The sequence below is a fragment of the Photinus pyralis genome, unplaced genomic scaffold (genome assembly GCF_008802855.1).
Source record: "Photinus pyralis isolate 1611_PpyrPB1 unplaced genomic scaffold, Ppyr1.3 Ppyr1.4_LG4, whole genome shotgun sequence".
Taxonomy (NCBI): domain Eukaryota; kingdom Metazoa; phylum Arthropoda; class Insecta; order Coleoptera; family Lampyridae; genus Photinus; species Photinus pyralis.
The window spans coordinates 26,769,827-26,785,319 of record NW_022170511.1 but is presented as its reverse complement, the minus strand read 5'-3'; the positions used below and the strand labels follow the sequence as shown (position 1 = coordinate 26,785,319).

At 37.5% G+C, this 15,493-nt stretch overlaps 1 protein-coding gene across 2 annotated transcripts in view; it reads right to left on the bottom strand.

The window, feature by feature from the left end:
- LOC116168808 (transmembrane protein 131-like) overlaps nt 1-15,493 on the bottom strand; it is a 31,426-nt gene that overhangs the window by 5,290 nt on the left and 10,643 nt on the right. For both annotated transcript variants that reach the window (XM_031484796.1, XM_031484797.1), the window contains 6 exons: nt 14,726-14,985; nt 14,498-14,674; nt 14,224-14,448; nt 13,985-14,176; nt 8,807-9,023; nt 6,438-8,759 (listed from right to left, as the gene is read on the bottom strand). In XM_031484796.1, coding sequence (XP_031340656.1) covers nt 6,438-8,759; nt 8,807-9,023; nt 13,985-14,176; nt 14,224-14,448; nt 14,498-14,674; nt 14,726-14,985 — 3,393 coding nt within the window. The remainder of the gene's footprint in view (nt 1-6,437; nt 8,760-8,806; nt 9,024-13,984; nt 14,177-14,223; nt 14,449-14,497; nt 14,675-14,725; nt 14,986-15,493) is intronic.

The following is a 15,493-nucleotide window of genomic DNA, read 5'->3' as shown; positions in this document are numbered from 1 at the left end:
TTAAAAAAAATGTTTTGGATGTTAATCAGATGTAGGTATCCACGCATACTACTTCATTGAAAAACCATAACTTCCCTTATCGATTGGCTACTAATAGCGGTACTATTATTCAGTTAAAATTAATTCAAGTGTAACCGCATGGAAACTGCTTGTCACCGCGTTTTTCGACCATCAAAAAGCGACTATGTGATCCCGCGTTGCCGTTGTTTTGGTAGCGTCTACGTTAAAAGTCAATACATCATAGAAAAACAATAGCCATTCATCTGTCAAAATTAGTACTTAATTACTTGTTTATCGGTAACCATTGTATCAGAGTTTTATAAATTTCTATCATGAGTGCCTTTGTTACAAACTTAGACATTTTTAAGTTCCTGCGTGTCGAAGGAGAGTTGAAGAATTGGGTACGATTATATGAAGCTATTGTATTACAGCTACGTTCCGCAGTAGCTGAAGTTGGTTCGAAAGATTTAGAAACACTTAAGATATTTTCAAAAACGTACTTCAGTAATTTGAATCGCAGGTGGACAAGTAGTGCTTCCCGAAATCAGAAAACGTTCTTGAATCGTCATAGTGAATGGTTGGAATCAAATATCAAATGGCCACATTGTAGTTCTGTAAATTTAGACGAGATTTTTGAAGATAATGATGTTCCACATGATATTGCAGAGGCATTTACTGCGACTCCGTCGACATCAATATCGCGTACAACTGTTGGCACGTCTACTGCGACTAAAATTAGAAAACCTTTCAGTGATCTGGGTAATAGGCAGAAGAAAAGGCGTACGGAGACTCTTTTGGATTATTCCATAGAAGAACTTACCTTTGCATTAGTGACGAGGTTAAAGATGGAGCAGAAAAATGATTTTACATGTGTTGTAGAACACCTAACAAAAAATCCTGAAAAGGTTAAAGTGGTTCGGAACGTTTTGTTTAACAAGAGTCAAAAAAAGACTTTTGATGAAGATCGTGCACTGGCATTGTATACTTCATTGAGTTTGTCCAAATGGAAATACTTGTGCTTAAGGCAGGCTCTGTCAGATTATGAAATTCCAGTTTTGCCTTCGTATCACGATCTTCTTGAAGCTAAAAAGAGATGTTATCCACAAGATTTGGAGATCATTGAAAGGGGAGCAAGAGTGAAATTACAAGCACTGTTGAATTTGACTGTCCAAAGGATTCTTCAAGTTGTTGATAGTAAAGTGGAATCATCATCATCTGAAGGCTTGAAATTAATAAGTAAATGGGGATTCGACGGAGCATCTTCACAAAGCACGTACAAGCAACGAAGCGAAAATGGGGATTTATGTGATTCAAGTATTTTTATGGCTAGCTTAGTGCCACTGAAGTTGGTTTCCAAATCCTCCATCATATGGGAGAATCCAAAGCCTTCCTCAACTCATTATTGCAGGCCCATTAAGTTTAAATTTTGTAAGGAGACTGCAGAATACATTAAGCAAGAAGAAGCTGCTTTGAATCAAGAAATAGAGAATTTGATACCTACAAAATGGAATGCGATTGAGATAAGTCACGAGCTTCACATGACAATGATCGATGGGAAAGTGGCCACTATTATTACAGACACATCTGCTGCATCTATTTGTAATATTTGTCTTGCTAAACCCACTGAAATGAACAAGCTCTCAGAAGTGTTTTCAAGACCTGCTCAGGAAAATGTTTACAAATATGGACTTTCTTCTTTCCATATGTGGATTCGTTGCATGGAGTGTATTCTACACATTTCATATAACATGGATTTCAAGTTGTGGAGTGCACGAGGTTTGAACAAAGAACTGAAAGCGGCGAAGAAACAATTGATACAACAGAAATTCAAACAGCAGATGGGGCTACTTGTGGATGTGGTCAAGCAAGGGTTTGGAACCACAAACGACGGTAACACGGCTAGAAGATTTTTTAGAGAGTACGAAAAGTCTGCAGAGATTACCAATCTTGACCAAAATCTATTGAAGCGGTTTGCAGTTATTCTTCAAGTAATTTCATCTGGGTGTGCCATCAAAATTGAAAAATTTCGAATTTACTGCAGACAGACAGCTGAGTTTATGGTTCATCTCTATCCTTGGTTCTATATGCCAGCTAGTGTGCATGAACTACTTGTACATGGTGCAGACATTTGTAATTATTTTGGCTTGTTACCAATTGGCATTCTTTCGGAAGAAGCGGGAGAAGCCAGAAATAAAGACTTCAGACGGGTTCGTGAATTTCAAACAAGAAAATTCAACAGGGTGAAGACAAATTAAGACTTGCTCCATAATTTTTTAATAAGCTCTGATCCATACCTGTCTCACATTCGACCAAAATACAGCTATGCGAAGAAATTAAATCTTATCCCAGAAGCTATAGAACTTCTGTTGTTGCCTGAGGAAGCTACAGAAGCAATAGAAACAGATTTACAATAATAAAATACTATACTAATCTGGCAGCATACTCCTAGATCTATAGCTTCCAAAATACCCCTTCAGCGACCTTTAGACACCGAAGCATCGCGCGCGGTACGGTTAAGGATCCTCAGATACTTTATAGTTTTGTATTGTCGTTCGTCAGTCCGTCCGTGTGCGCTATAACTCTTTTTAAAAGTGGCCGATTGTGTTGAAATTAAATGTGCGGGTACTTTGGACATCAAGAACGGACGCTATTGATTTTCAGGAAGCTGGTTGAACAGGAACAAAAGTTATAGGACTTCGAGTGAATCAGGAACAGGAAAAACTGCGAACTCATAATAATAGAAATTAACATATTTCATTCCCTATGACTCTTAGAGGTGTAACAATTCAATATATCTCTTCTTTGTGGTCTATCAAAAGTTTGAGAGCAAAATATACCCAAAATTATTCATTACACATAAATTTCAAGTTGTCCAAGCTTTCAAACGCATTATCTTGATGCTAAAAGAGTACATCACATGTACATTTGATAACCGCATGTGTGTGATTCAACGATGTTAAATTCTTTTTCTGAGGCCACATGGATTTTAATCCAAACATGTCAAATTTGTTATTCTTGCAATGGGGTCGTTGGGAAAAAGACTAAGTTAATTGAGAACAAGATTAAGAGAATTATCTCAATGCCCAACATATGAATTTGTAGCATTTTTGTTAAAATGTAGTTTGTAAGACTAAAATTAATGGTAATTGAAAAAGTGATTGTAATACTGAGGATCCTTCGATATTTCGTTGTATAGGTTTATTTATCACCGGAATTAATTTTTTTTGTTAAAATAATGTTACTTTTGTGTTTCAAATAATAACATATTTAAAAAGAATTTTCACGAACGAAGCAATCATTTATTGGCGTATTAAAAACAAACATACCTATACGGTCACACGTTGTAAGAATGTAATACCGAACAAAATTCGTTGGTTGGCTATAACATTGTAAGGCTATTTTGCATGGAAACACTTGTGAAAAGTATACAAAAAACCACAAGTAAAATTTTAAATACCTATTTCAAGTCATGTAGGCACCAAGGCCGCAAGAATACGCAAGAAGTTTTTATGTCGTGGTGTTAAGGACTATATGTTCTTACAAGAACATAAGGTTTGACTGCTATACTTTGATACTGGACGGAGAAAATTAATATAATTGTTATCCCCCCATCCATATTTATCTTCAATATTTTTTTATGTGTGAACGACGCATTTATATGAAAAATTGTACTGAACAAATGTTAATCAGAATTGAATTTTCCATAGGAAAAAATTTTTTTCCGAGCGAAATTGTCACTTTCGTTCCTAAGTCCACCTTTTTTAAAAACCGGACCACTGTGCGGCGCCGGTTTGGAATGTTCTGGGCAATTTTGACACCAAATAAAAAATCCGTTAACTCCGTTTCTTTTAAATTCTGACGTTTGAAATTTGTTCTCAATGGTTAATCGATTAATCGATAACTTATCGATAATTATCGATTAGTAGATAGTCAGTCAATAAATTTTAAAAAAATGGTCGACTAATGGATAATTTATCGAAAATTTTAAAAAATTGGTTGATAAATCTATAATTACAGATAATCTATCGATTAATCTCACAACTAAACTAAGAAGATAGATAATTATCGAGAGAATTTTTAATGACATAAAATTTTCAATGTTTAGGTATACCAGTTTACTTCAAACAAAAGCGATCAAGTAAGAGCATTGTGGAGTTGCCATGATCACAATTCACAACCTAATTCTGTACTAATTTTTTCAGAAAACTTCAGCATCAAAAGATCCTGTTTTATTTAAATTATCTCTCGCAATACCAATACCAAAAAAGCAAAAATGTTAGCGAATGTACGCATGGATGATGTAATTATCGATTGAAAATATATATCGATAAGATTTATGAAAAAGTATCGATAGTTTTCTCTTGATAATTTCCGCTACTAATCTATTAATCGATAAATATCAGATATAGACCATTTTCGACAAGTGGCAATAATCGGTTCATTATTGATTATTTTCAAAAGTTATCGATAATTATAAAAAGTTATCGATAATTATAAAGTTATCGATAATTATCAAACGTTATCGACGATTATCGATAATTATCGAAAATTATCGTTACGTGATTATTATCGATAATTGTCGATTATTATCGAAAGATATCGATAATTGTTTAAAGTTATCGATTAACGATTAATCGATAATTATCGGACTGAACAGACTTATCGATAAATCGATAACAATTTCATTTATTGCCCAGCTCATAGTAGGTATACGAATTCACGTAAACTGGGACCGATTTATTTATTGTATTTATTTGTGCACAATGCTGCAAGGTTATAAAAAAAGGTGATTCGCGAAATTTAGTTACCAAATGTGAATGTGGAAATGATGTAGGTACCTAAGAGTTGTATAATTCCACTACGGGACTGTTCTGAGGTTCATTTAAATTTGCATTACCGAAAACTCCATTTCCACATTAACATTGGGTAAATTTCGTCAACTTTTTTATACCCTGGCAGCATTGTTCATACTACAAATAAAATTAACTCATCGGTTCCAGTTCACGTGAATTCGTATATTCTGCCAACGCGGCGGCAAATGTGTTGGTACGTTTTTTCTCTTCGCGCTGACCGTTGGTTTTCAAATGCTTACAGCGGACAATATTTTGCCCTCAAATTTTTTTTTATCGTTTTTGAATAACAAAATCTCCCGCTTTCAGTAAAAATAAAAAAATGTCGAACCTGCCTATTGTACTGCCTGTGAATAGAATGTATGACATTGCATTCCTTCAAGGACAAGGACTGCAAGCTTCGTTCGTCTAAATGTATTATTATTTACATTACAAATTTACGCAACGCTTCTTAAGGGATCTATTTTTAGAACATTCCAATCCTATTTATAAAACCATTCTGTTTGTCCAATGATAACACAAAAAAAACATCCCGAGTTCCTGACATCTAACGATTAAAAAGGAAAATATTCGAATGGTCAAAATAAATGGTAAAGTCACTAAATATAGAAAGTACCGCAATCCATTGGGCTCGTGTGTTAGAGAGAGAACGCATGATTTTTGCCCAAAAATGGCGGAAGTTACCAGATTCTAGTAACTTTAATGTTAGGGATTTTTCCACCTGTTTGGAGATATCTGTATATATTTTTATAAAACGTGACAGTACTATGAAGTTAGGTTATAAAAAATGACAGCTATTCAGATTTTATTTGTCAATTTTTTTAAGTTGGCAGCAAATTTGCCCAAAAATGGCGGATGATTGCGGTACTTTCTATATCTAGTGACTTTACCTTAGACCATATAGTACATGGACTGCTAATTGTAACTAAAATATGGTCAAGGACATCGCCTGGGTATGTGAGTTTCAGGGTAAACGAGTCTGTCCGAAGTTGTCCGATTAGACACGATTTGAGACTGTCAACCTATAAATTAACAAACGTCAATTAATTAATCGCCTAGATATCCCAAAAAAAGCAGACTTATTCTTATTTGAGGACGTATAGTAAATAATGAAGAGTATTTAAAGCTTCCCGTACTACGCGGTTACTATAAAGCTGCTCTTTAAGCGATCCTAGTGGTGTTTACACGACTTTAGTTTACCCTGAGATTCACATACCCACGACTACAGTGCCCTCTATTCGTCACCATCCATTTTGTATTGAAAGCATAGGGCGAATAGCAGTCCATGTACTATATGGTCTAAGTTTGTAATGCTGCCATCTAATGTCAATGTAACGCTCCACTTTCGTTCACCCACGGACTTTCAAGCGATCGAACTGCCCTTAGCGGCGGAAAGTTCGCATATGGTCACAAACTGTTATATGGGATCCGCGCTTCTGATAGTTATAAATTCAATGATTCAACATTGTGTTAGTCTTAAATAGAATTTCGTTTTTGGACTATACATCGACATTTATTAAAGGATATACAAGGAAACCAAAGAGACAATAATGCTTTTAAACATCAAGGTTGGTATGTGGTACTTACTTGTCCCAACAGCCGATGAACACCCACCATTAGATTGCATCAACGATAAAAGTTGAGATGACGAATTACGTTGCTCCCAATTCTCCCCAAAATTTAAGAAGGGATTTGAAGTTTCCAAATTCAAATTATGAGCGTCACTGAAAAAGCTATTCGATAACTCATTGAACTGATCTTGCGAGCTTCGCGCGTGATTCTCCTGGTTGAAATCGCTCTTCTTAGATCCGATAGGGCCCAAATCGACCGACGATTGCTTGTACGGTTCCACGTACATTGTCGGTTTATTAATCTGATTCTGCGTCGGCGTAAGCGGTTGGCGCAAGGCGACGTTGTCGCTTCGCGCGACGACATCGCTAAACGTTGCGCGATTCTCGCCCCAAACGCTGCTAAATTGAAAAGTCGGACTTAATCGAACCGATCCGTTGGTGTTCTCGAGTTTTTTCTCTATTGACAATTTCTTGACAAGTGGCTGTTTGTCTTTGCGATCTTTCGCAAAAGTTTTCACCCCTCTCAATTTATTATCGGCGGTTACTTTTACCTCTTTCTGTTCTTGTTCTTTGTCTTTGGATTTGGGAACAACTTTCCGCGTGGTACGTTTGAAATCAAATTTGCCTACTTCGCTAGGCGACGGCGTTTTCAGTGTAGCCGGCGCTTTTGAGACGGGCGATTTTTTCCCTGTAGTCTTCGCCTCTTTCTCGCCCTCTTCATTGTTGCTGCTTTCTGTGGTGGTGGATGATGATTCCTCTTCGGAAATTTTCTTTAAATGTGTTAATTTCTTGTGCTCCTTGAGATCGTGCTTCTTTTGACTGTCGTGTTCGATGGACAGCTTTTCAGTGCATTTAGCTTTGCAACATTTTTTCTGTACGTCGCTCGCGCTTGGTTCATTTGTTATTTTTTTTGGTAACTTCTTCTTTGATTTGCCTGTTGTAGGAACTAGTGCGGTATATTTATCAGTCTCCTTGTTAGTCTTATTTGTATCATCCATTTGGTGCAGAATATCTGTTTCACTCTTTGTGTCAGATTGGATCTTCTCCTTTGGCGGCACCTCCTCCACCTTCTGTGCCCGAATTTCATTTCTAGTCTGTGCTGCCACCAACCGCAGATCTAAGGTTGGTTGAGTTGTAGAACTAGTTCTACTTACGAAAACAACTGCCTCTTTCAGTGTGTGCTCTGCTTCAATTATAATCATCGCGATAACAAACAAAAGTAACACACACATCGACGAAAGCATTAGGTAATATAAATATGGCTCCCATGCTGGACGAGTCAAAGCCATTGAACACGGTAATAAATACGCCGGCGGTACTGTCGTTAGTAAAGTATAATTGACCGGAACATGCAAACTAGTTTCCAAGCTTAATGTTCGAATCACCTTGGCCAACGTAAAGTCGGGCGTAAATGCAATATCAATCTTCTTTGTTGCGTTAGGCTGCAAACTGAATGGTTCACAATTTAAAACTTTAAATCCATATCCTTCGCATGGATTCGTGTTGATAAAAAATCCGGTTACAAAAATTGTGACCTCGCCCATATTCCGAGCAGTGAACGTACGCTTAACCGTCAGATTTGGCAGAGGATGCTTCTTATGTTCACAATCTTTCAGATGTTTGTCGGTAAGTTCAAAGGATAATGGTTGAATTGAACCCGGTCTACGGTTCCCAAATTTAAAGTGGGGAATCGACCCTTGTCCCACTAACTGTATCACCTCCATGACGGTTAGGTTGTTTCTGATATACAGAAACGCAGAGCTAATAACGGGACTAACTGCTTTAAATCCCAGTGTGAAGGTGAAATTTTCACCCGGATCTAAGATAAGTGGTAAACTGTTTTCGTGCGCATTTAAATCGGTTTGCGATTTAAATTTTAGGTGCACATTATTGTTAGCAACAAAGAAAAATGCACCCGCTTGACTGAGAAATTCGTAATTGGTGTAGCCCGGAATAAAACTTGGTGGCAATCCATCGTTTAAAATATCAATACCGGGATATGCTGGATTTAATACTAACTGAACAATTATTTTATGACTTGAAGGGTTGCGTATACTTATATTGTAGTAAGAAAAATTTCCTACTTGTGTTAGAGGAAATTTAAACACACTTCCATTGCTGCGTGTGTCTTCCACCACTAAAGATGGCCAACTCATTTTAACGCGCGTTTTAAAAATGTGCCATTTTACTTCGGATGTATCTAAACGAATGGTTAAATTTTGCCATCTTCTCAAACCGTTTCCGGTTTGGTTTAGATACCGATTATATAAGACATTAACCAGACCCACGTCCAAGTCAGGTGTAGTCGTTGGTAATGTCAGACTTTCCAACCACCGTTCTGTGAAAGAAGCATAATTATCGAGTCTTACAGTTAGATCTAATTACCTGAATCCTCAGAATTGAGACCGCAATAACAGTCATTTGAGCAACCCAATGAGGGGTCTAAGTATAAATGGCCAATAACTTTCGTGGAACGGGCCATTATGTGTCCCAAATGTTTGGTGCTTAATCTTGGATCTGGTGGAATGCTTAAAATATTTTCTATAACCATCGGGTCATTAAATGTGGAATGAACCCTCAAGGGATGTGAGCAAATTTTCCCCTAAAAAAGTTTGCATAGATATTTTTTTGAGATTTATCAAAGTAAAAAAGGCTCAGGTATGTAGTTTACAAGTAAATTATTCCAGGGACCATCCCAAAGCATCAGATCTGTGTGTTAAAAATATACTAATTTACAGTTTCCTACTGCTAATAAACAGATACCAGTTTTCTGATTTTTTTCACGATTGAGAAAACCTAGGATAACTGTCTAATAGGTGATGAACCAACCAATTAACTGGGAATGAGTTTGACATCCTACCCTCTACTACTCTATTCAAGCCTTTTCGGACGTGCGTAATTATCAAACGGTAAATAAACACAGCCCATTACACTGTAAATGCCCTACTTTAGCTTTGACCACCTAGCCATACCTTGGAACAGTGCCGAATCCAAAATATAGACAAAACAGAACTTGAATAGCGCAACTATTTATTTACTAATAAAACAAGTGATACACGCTACCAAGTCTGTCAATATAGCCCCCAGCATTGTGTACAATCGGTTTCAAATGATGTGGAAGTCCTAAACCACCTTTAGCAGCGCCTGCTCTGTTGATAATTTGATTGAAGCGTTCTACTCCTGCAAGAATCTCTGGAACTGCTCTGAAGCGAATGCCGCGAAGAGCTTCCTTCATCTTAGGAATTAAGCCAGTCACAAGGGCTTAAGTCTAGAGAGTGTGGTGGATAGCACAGTAGTTCCACATGTTGAGTTGCATGTCTGTTCTGTAAGGCAATTCAAATTCCCCGCAACCCTCTTGAATACTTTGATGCCACTGTCATACTGTATGGCCTCTGGCACATTCAATCTTCATCCAAGTCTGTTGTTCTTGTTTTGAAAACATCGACACTTGCTTTAGATCACAAGCTAATACAAGGTTCACTTCTTCGCGCCACTCCGCATGTGTGTGACGTAGAAAGGGCGAGTCTATTTGCTCAGAGGCAAGGTAGGTATGTAACTAATGTGTGGTGTAGGTATGTAACTAATGTGTGGTATACGTGGAATTCTTTGGTTTTGTTGCGTGGCGTCTTTACGGTAGTGTGGCCACTATTAAACTACCAACCCTACATGCTTACATTTTTTTGAACTAGCAATACAAACCAAACATTTTGTATGTATAAACTCGGAAAAGGATCAATTCAAAAGAAGCTAAAATACACACTAAATCTTTCGGGTTATCTTTCCCTGTTTTTTCTACTTCTTTGCATGGCATTATCTGGTGATCAATATCTTCTTTCTCTCAGCATACCCTACATTTCCTTCCTTTCGCTTCTCCCCACTTCTTCCTTTGTCTCTACTTGTTTCCACCTGAACCTTGTAATTATTTTTATCTTTTTCTTTCACTCCATTAGATACTTCGGCACCACCTCCGTTATCAGCTCCCTATATTTTTCGTTTCCTCTTGAATTCTCGATCCTCATTCACCCTTTTCAACCCTCCCCCTTCCCAAATCTTCAATTTTTTTCCGACATTTATTTCCATTCCTTTTCTTTTCCAGTTCCTCTCTATTCTTCTCATCATTTCCTTCATCTATTGCGTCTCCGCCGCCAATGCTACTGTGTCAACCGTGTAAGCCAGGGACCATAATTATCTGCCTTCTTCCCATCATGATTCCTCCACTATGACTCGTCCCTCCTGTTCTTTAAATGTTTGTCTATTTTCCCATCCTCCAACATTTTCCATTACTTTCTCCCTTTCTACTCTGTCAAGCGCAGTGCTTAGAACCATGAAAAACGCTAACCTCTCCGCCCGTTTTTTCCAATTCCTTTTCCACCATTTTGTGTAATACATAAAGTCGATCGTTCCCCTCCATTTTCTACAGCCCATTTGCGTTTCCTCCAACTTCCTCTCCTCTTCCATTTTTCTTTCCAATCTTGCATTCAGCACCATTGCGTAAATTCTATACCTCGACATCATTATTGAGATTCGCTATAATTTACCATACAGTCCTTGTCCCCTCTGGGTTGGGGGTTGGATAGTTGTATACTAGGTTGGGTTGGTAGAGCAGCCTTCCAATTCCTTCCATTCTTCCGGAAATCCTCCTCGTTTCCATGTTTATTCCATGTTTCCTCAACTTCTTAATAGTATCTGTTTTTATTTCCCTGATTCCTTGATAATATTCTTTCCGTTTCTTCATCTTTTTTTCCTTACATAATCGTTCTATTCTCCCACCTCCTTCTCCTCTTCTTTCCCTTTCTTTCTCTCTCTGTCATTGTTCTGTATCTTTTTCTCTCTTCTGTACGCTCTCACCACTCCCTTTTATCTCTCCCTTCCTCTTTCTTTACCTGTTTCCATGTTACTGCCTTTTTATACTCTCCTTCATATTTTTCCACTCCTCCTGTCCTTCTATTTCATACACTTGCTACTCTAGTCTCCTTCTATAATCCTCCACATTGTCTCTTGTCCTTAATTGTATCTCCCTTCGTCTTTGAATCGGCAATTTTCGATTTTTCTGGTTTCTCTTTAATTGCGCAACTTTTCCATAATTTGACAATCTTCATATTTTCTATGGTTTCTGAGAGACCCATGATAACACTTCCTTATCTTGGACACAGTGTACGTAATCCATCTCATCCTCTTCCCCTCCACTTCCACTTGTCTTTCCTGTATGCCTGCTTCTTGAAGCCCCCATTCTCTTGTATCTTTTTTCCCCTGTTAAAATGCCTCCTTTTGCACTTGCATTTATATTTTCCCTCTTTGCCAATTGGTTTTTCCATCTGTATTCATTCAGTAAGTTATTCTTCCTCCCAGTTATTTTCTTCTATCCATGATTCCCTCAACCCTACCACATCTTATCCTCTTACAAACACCCAGAATTGTACGGCTTTACTTGCTATCCCTGCCACAATCCACTCTGCTCGTTTCTTCTGCTGTTCATGTGTAGCTCCTTCTCTTCCCTCCTCCTTCGCCTATCTTCTCTTTTACTGTTAAAATGTTACCCCAAACCCCACCTTTCCCTCTTATGTTCTCTTCCTCTCTGCTTCCATTTATCCTCCACTTCCTGCTTTCTTGCCCTACGCTCTAATTTCCCTCTGTACCATTCTTTCTTCATAAGTCAGTTCGTCATCTATGTATATCCTGCTTTCCTTTTACTTTCCCTTACCTCTCGTAACTTCCCTGTTCTTTTCCCATGTTAGTTCCCACTACTTCAATTGTTCTCACCTCTTTTACGTTCGCCTCTACTTGTGATTTTTCTTTTATCCATTCTCTGTTTCCCTTTTTCCATCTCCCTTAATCGTTATGTTTTTTCCCTTTCTTTTCTCTCATTTTCTTTTTCGAGTTTGTTTATCTGTTCTATAAGTTCTTCTTTTTCCTTAACCCATTGCTCTTCCCTTCTTTCCCCCCTTAATCCTCCCATTCCCTCCGTCATCTTCTCTTTCATTTTTTCAATTTGCCCATGTGTCTCCTTAGCTACCCCTCTTATTTTCTCCTTAACATCCCCAATTCATTTTTCCTCTGCTCTCCTCAGCTCTCTCTTGAATAATCTCCCTTTTTTACGTCTTTCCTCTTCTTACTTCCTCATTTATTCATCGCATTACCAACTACACATATTCATCAGTATCAAATGTTAATTATTAAATCATGAGTAAAACCTTTGAGTCAACAGGTCAATAAAAAAACATACAGGGTGGTCACGGAGTAGGGGGAGCGAACATATTGCGGCACACGTAAAGGTACGGCCACAACGGAGCGCCGACCATCGCAACATAGTACCCTCGACCCTCGCTCCGACACACGCGCACGGGTGGTCACATTGAGGCTGGGAGAGTTCCAATTTTGTATCAGTTTCTCGGCATCCTCTTGCTTAGATTATTAATTCAAGTGCTAAAAAGTGGTACCTGTATAATGAGTGTCAAAAAATGAAGATACATACAAGGTACATCCATTAAACAAAAATCGTATGTTGTGTGGAAAATTTCTTCATCTACATAAAGCTTTAAAAAAACACCCTATCCATGCTTTTTTTTATTATATGAGGATGAAAATAGAAACACTTCACTATATTTTAACTATTAATTTGATTAATTTTTCATTATCTACCATTGCGCGAGCGATGGTCGACGGTCGAAAAAATACTAACCTCAATTCCATGGTACCAGGGTCTGGCCCAGACCTATGAGCGAAGCGGGAACCGAGGCGCCAATATGACCGGTTACAATTAAAAGCACTGAATGTGTTTTTTGTGATCGATGCTATGGTGCTATGCTATGGTTGGAGCGATGGTCGGCGCTCCGTTATGTCCGCCCACTAAACAATTTAAGGATGTGTATCAGGTGTCCCATTCTCAACATTTATAGGCTATCTCTGTAACTGTCAGTACCATCAAAAGGCGTCATAGTGTGTTCTTTTAGGGCAAACTTAAAATGGTAAACAAAAAATTTGAAAATCTTCGCTCGCTTAAGAAATATGGGGGAAGCTCAAAAAATTGTCAATTTCAGAATGACCCTATATGTTTAGTTAAAAGAAATACGGAAAAATGTCTCTTTATAACAATTGTTGAATAATCTGCAGTTTTCAAAATAAGTACGTCTCGGAGTCCGTAGTCAGGTAAAAAAGTTGTCAAACCAAACTCCATTTTTTTTAATGGGACACCCTGTATACTAGAGATACGTAGAAAAAACGAATTGAGCTATTTTATTCATTTATAATTGGGTGGTTATCACATTGCTATGTAAGATAGATCAAAACAGCCAAGTGGGACCCAATCATAATAAACCGTGAACATCTCCAACTTGATATAAGCTAATTATAGACATGAATAATGAGTATGCTAATGTACATCCTAGTTAAATGATAAAATATCAAAGCGGAAGAATGAAAAACTATTTAGGGGAGTAGAGGCAGTATTTTACACATCTTTCAATATATCTTTTCATGTGCGAATTTTTGGAAACTTATTGATGTAATTCATCTGTATGCATTTGAAAGTACACATTTACTTGTAAACCTACCACCAATACTTACCGGAAAGCACTGATCGAACACCAATCGATCAGGTCCAATTTCTAATTTTCCTTGTGCCACCTTATAATGTATAGGTATTGAAAGTTTCTCATACTGCGTCTCAACGACTATGTCACCCCAAACCTGTCCTTCGGCGTGTGGGGAATGAATCATTAGTTGCACAATCGCATATTCGTTTGAGCCCAAATTTGTCTACAGAGAAAATCAGTTAAGACAGTCACACTTTACCTACGACTTACGCATCGTGTGGCATTTTTAGACAGGTTCAACAAAAGCGCGTCCGAATGATTTCCCTTGCCGCAAGCAATTACTTCGATAGCGCTAGCGGGTAATGACGAAGCAATTTTATTGAAAGTAACAGGTACAGGGTTGGTATTCAGTAACAGAAATCTAGTAAACTTCTCCGTGTCCAAGCTCACTAGCCCTAAATCCAGAGAATTATCGTTACTGATGTAAGGGAAAGTCTATAAATGTCTAAGTAAGCTTACGATGCATTGCTTGACGCTTACTTACCAACTGTAGCTTCCCATTGTAGCTCAATAGGGGAAGTTCGACTGTGGAGATATTTGTCGTCAATACAATACAAGAGTTAAGTTTTAAGTTTGACAAGGACGTGTCAATTTTTAAATTAAGAGTAAATATAGTCAGCTCCTCTTGAGGTTGCAAAATCACTGGTTTAAAATTAAGTATCTAAAATCAACACTCAAATTATAATGCTTCACGTTTATGTAAAATACATACATTAAAGTATTTACGGGCGTCCGATAGCAAAGAAACATTTGTTAGCGCAAGTGGTATTAAGAAATCGTTTTTTACTGTAACATCTCTTGATATCATTTGCTTAGGTGATTCGTTTATAAAATATGTTGTAATGGACGAGTTAAATAACAGACCGCCTTCTAAGACAGTTATGTAGTATGGAATTTCTGTTTTACTTTTTCCATTTTTGTATCTAATTACTATTTTCCCTGAGAAATCTTTGTTCTCGTGTGCGGTTTTCCCTGCGCAAATATCATCACATTCAGAAATTGTTAAAACTAATGCAAAAAGTGAGTTGCAAATCATATAAAAATTCCGAATGGTTTTGAGTTCCAATTGAATTTTTCTCACATTTTCTGAATACAGCCTCTGCTATGGTGTGCAAGGACTTCAGACCTGAATAAGTATTAATACAAAGAAATATAATTAATAACATACAACTGCTTAGAAAAAGTAATGCTATGGTTGCAACTTTTATTTTCAGGGAAAGACTTATAGGCCTCACGATCCTCCTGCTACACACCACAGCTTTGGCACTACACGTCCTCATGAGCCGCTACTGATACACAGGTTTACAAAAAAAAACATGTTGAAATCATTATACAAAATAAAAGAAGAAATTTCAAAATTCTACTGCCTTCTATTACCTCAGAAAAGCCTAGCTATCAATTTAACTGTGAAACCCAACTGAAACTCAAAAACAGTCTCGAGGGATTAATGTCAATCAGTAACTTGAACTGAGAGATAAAG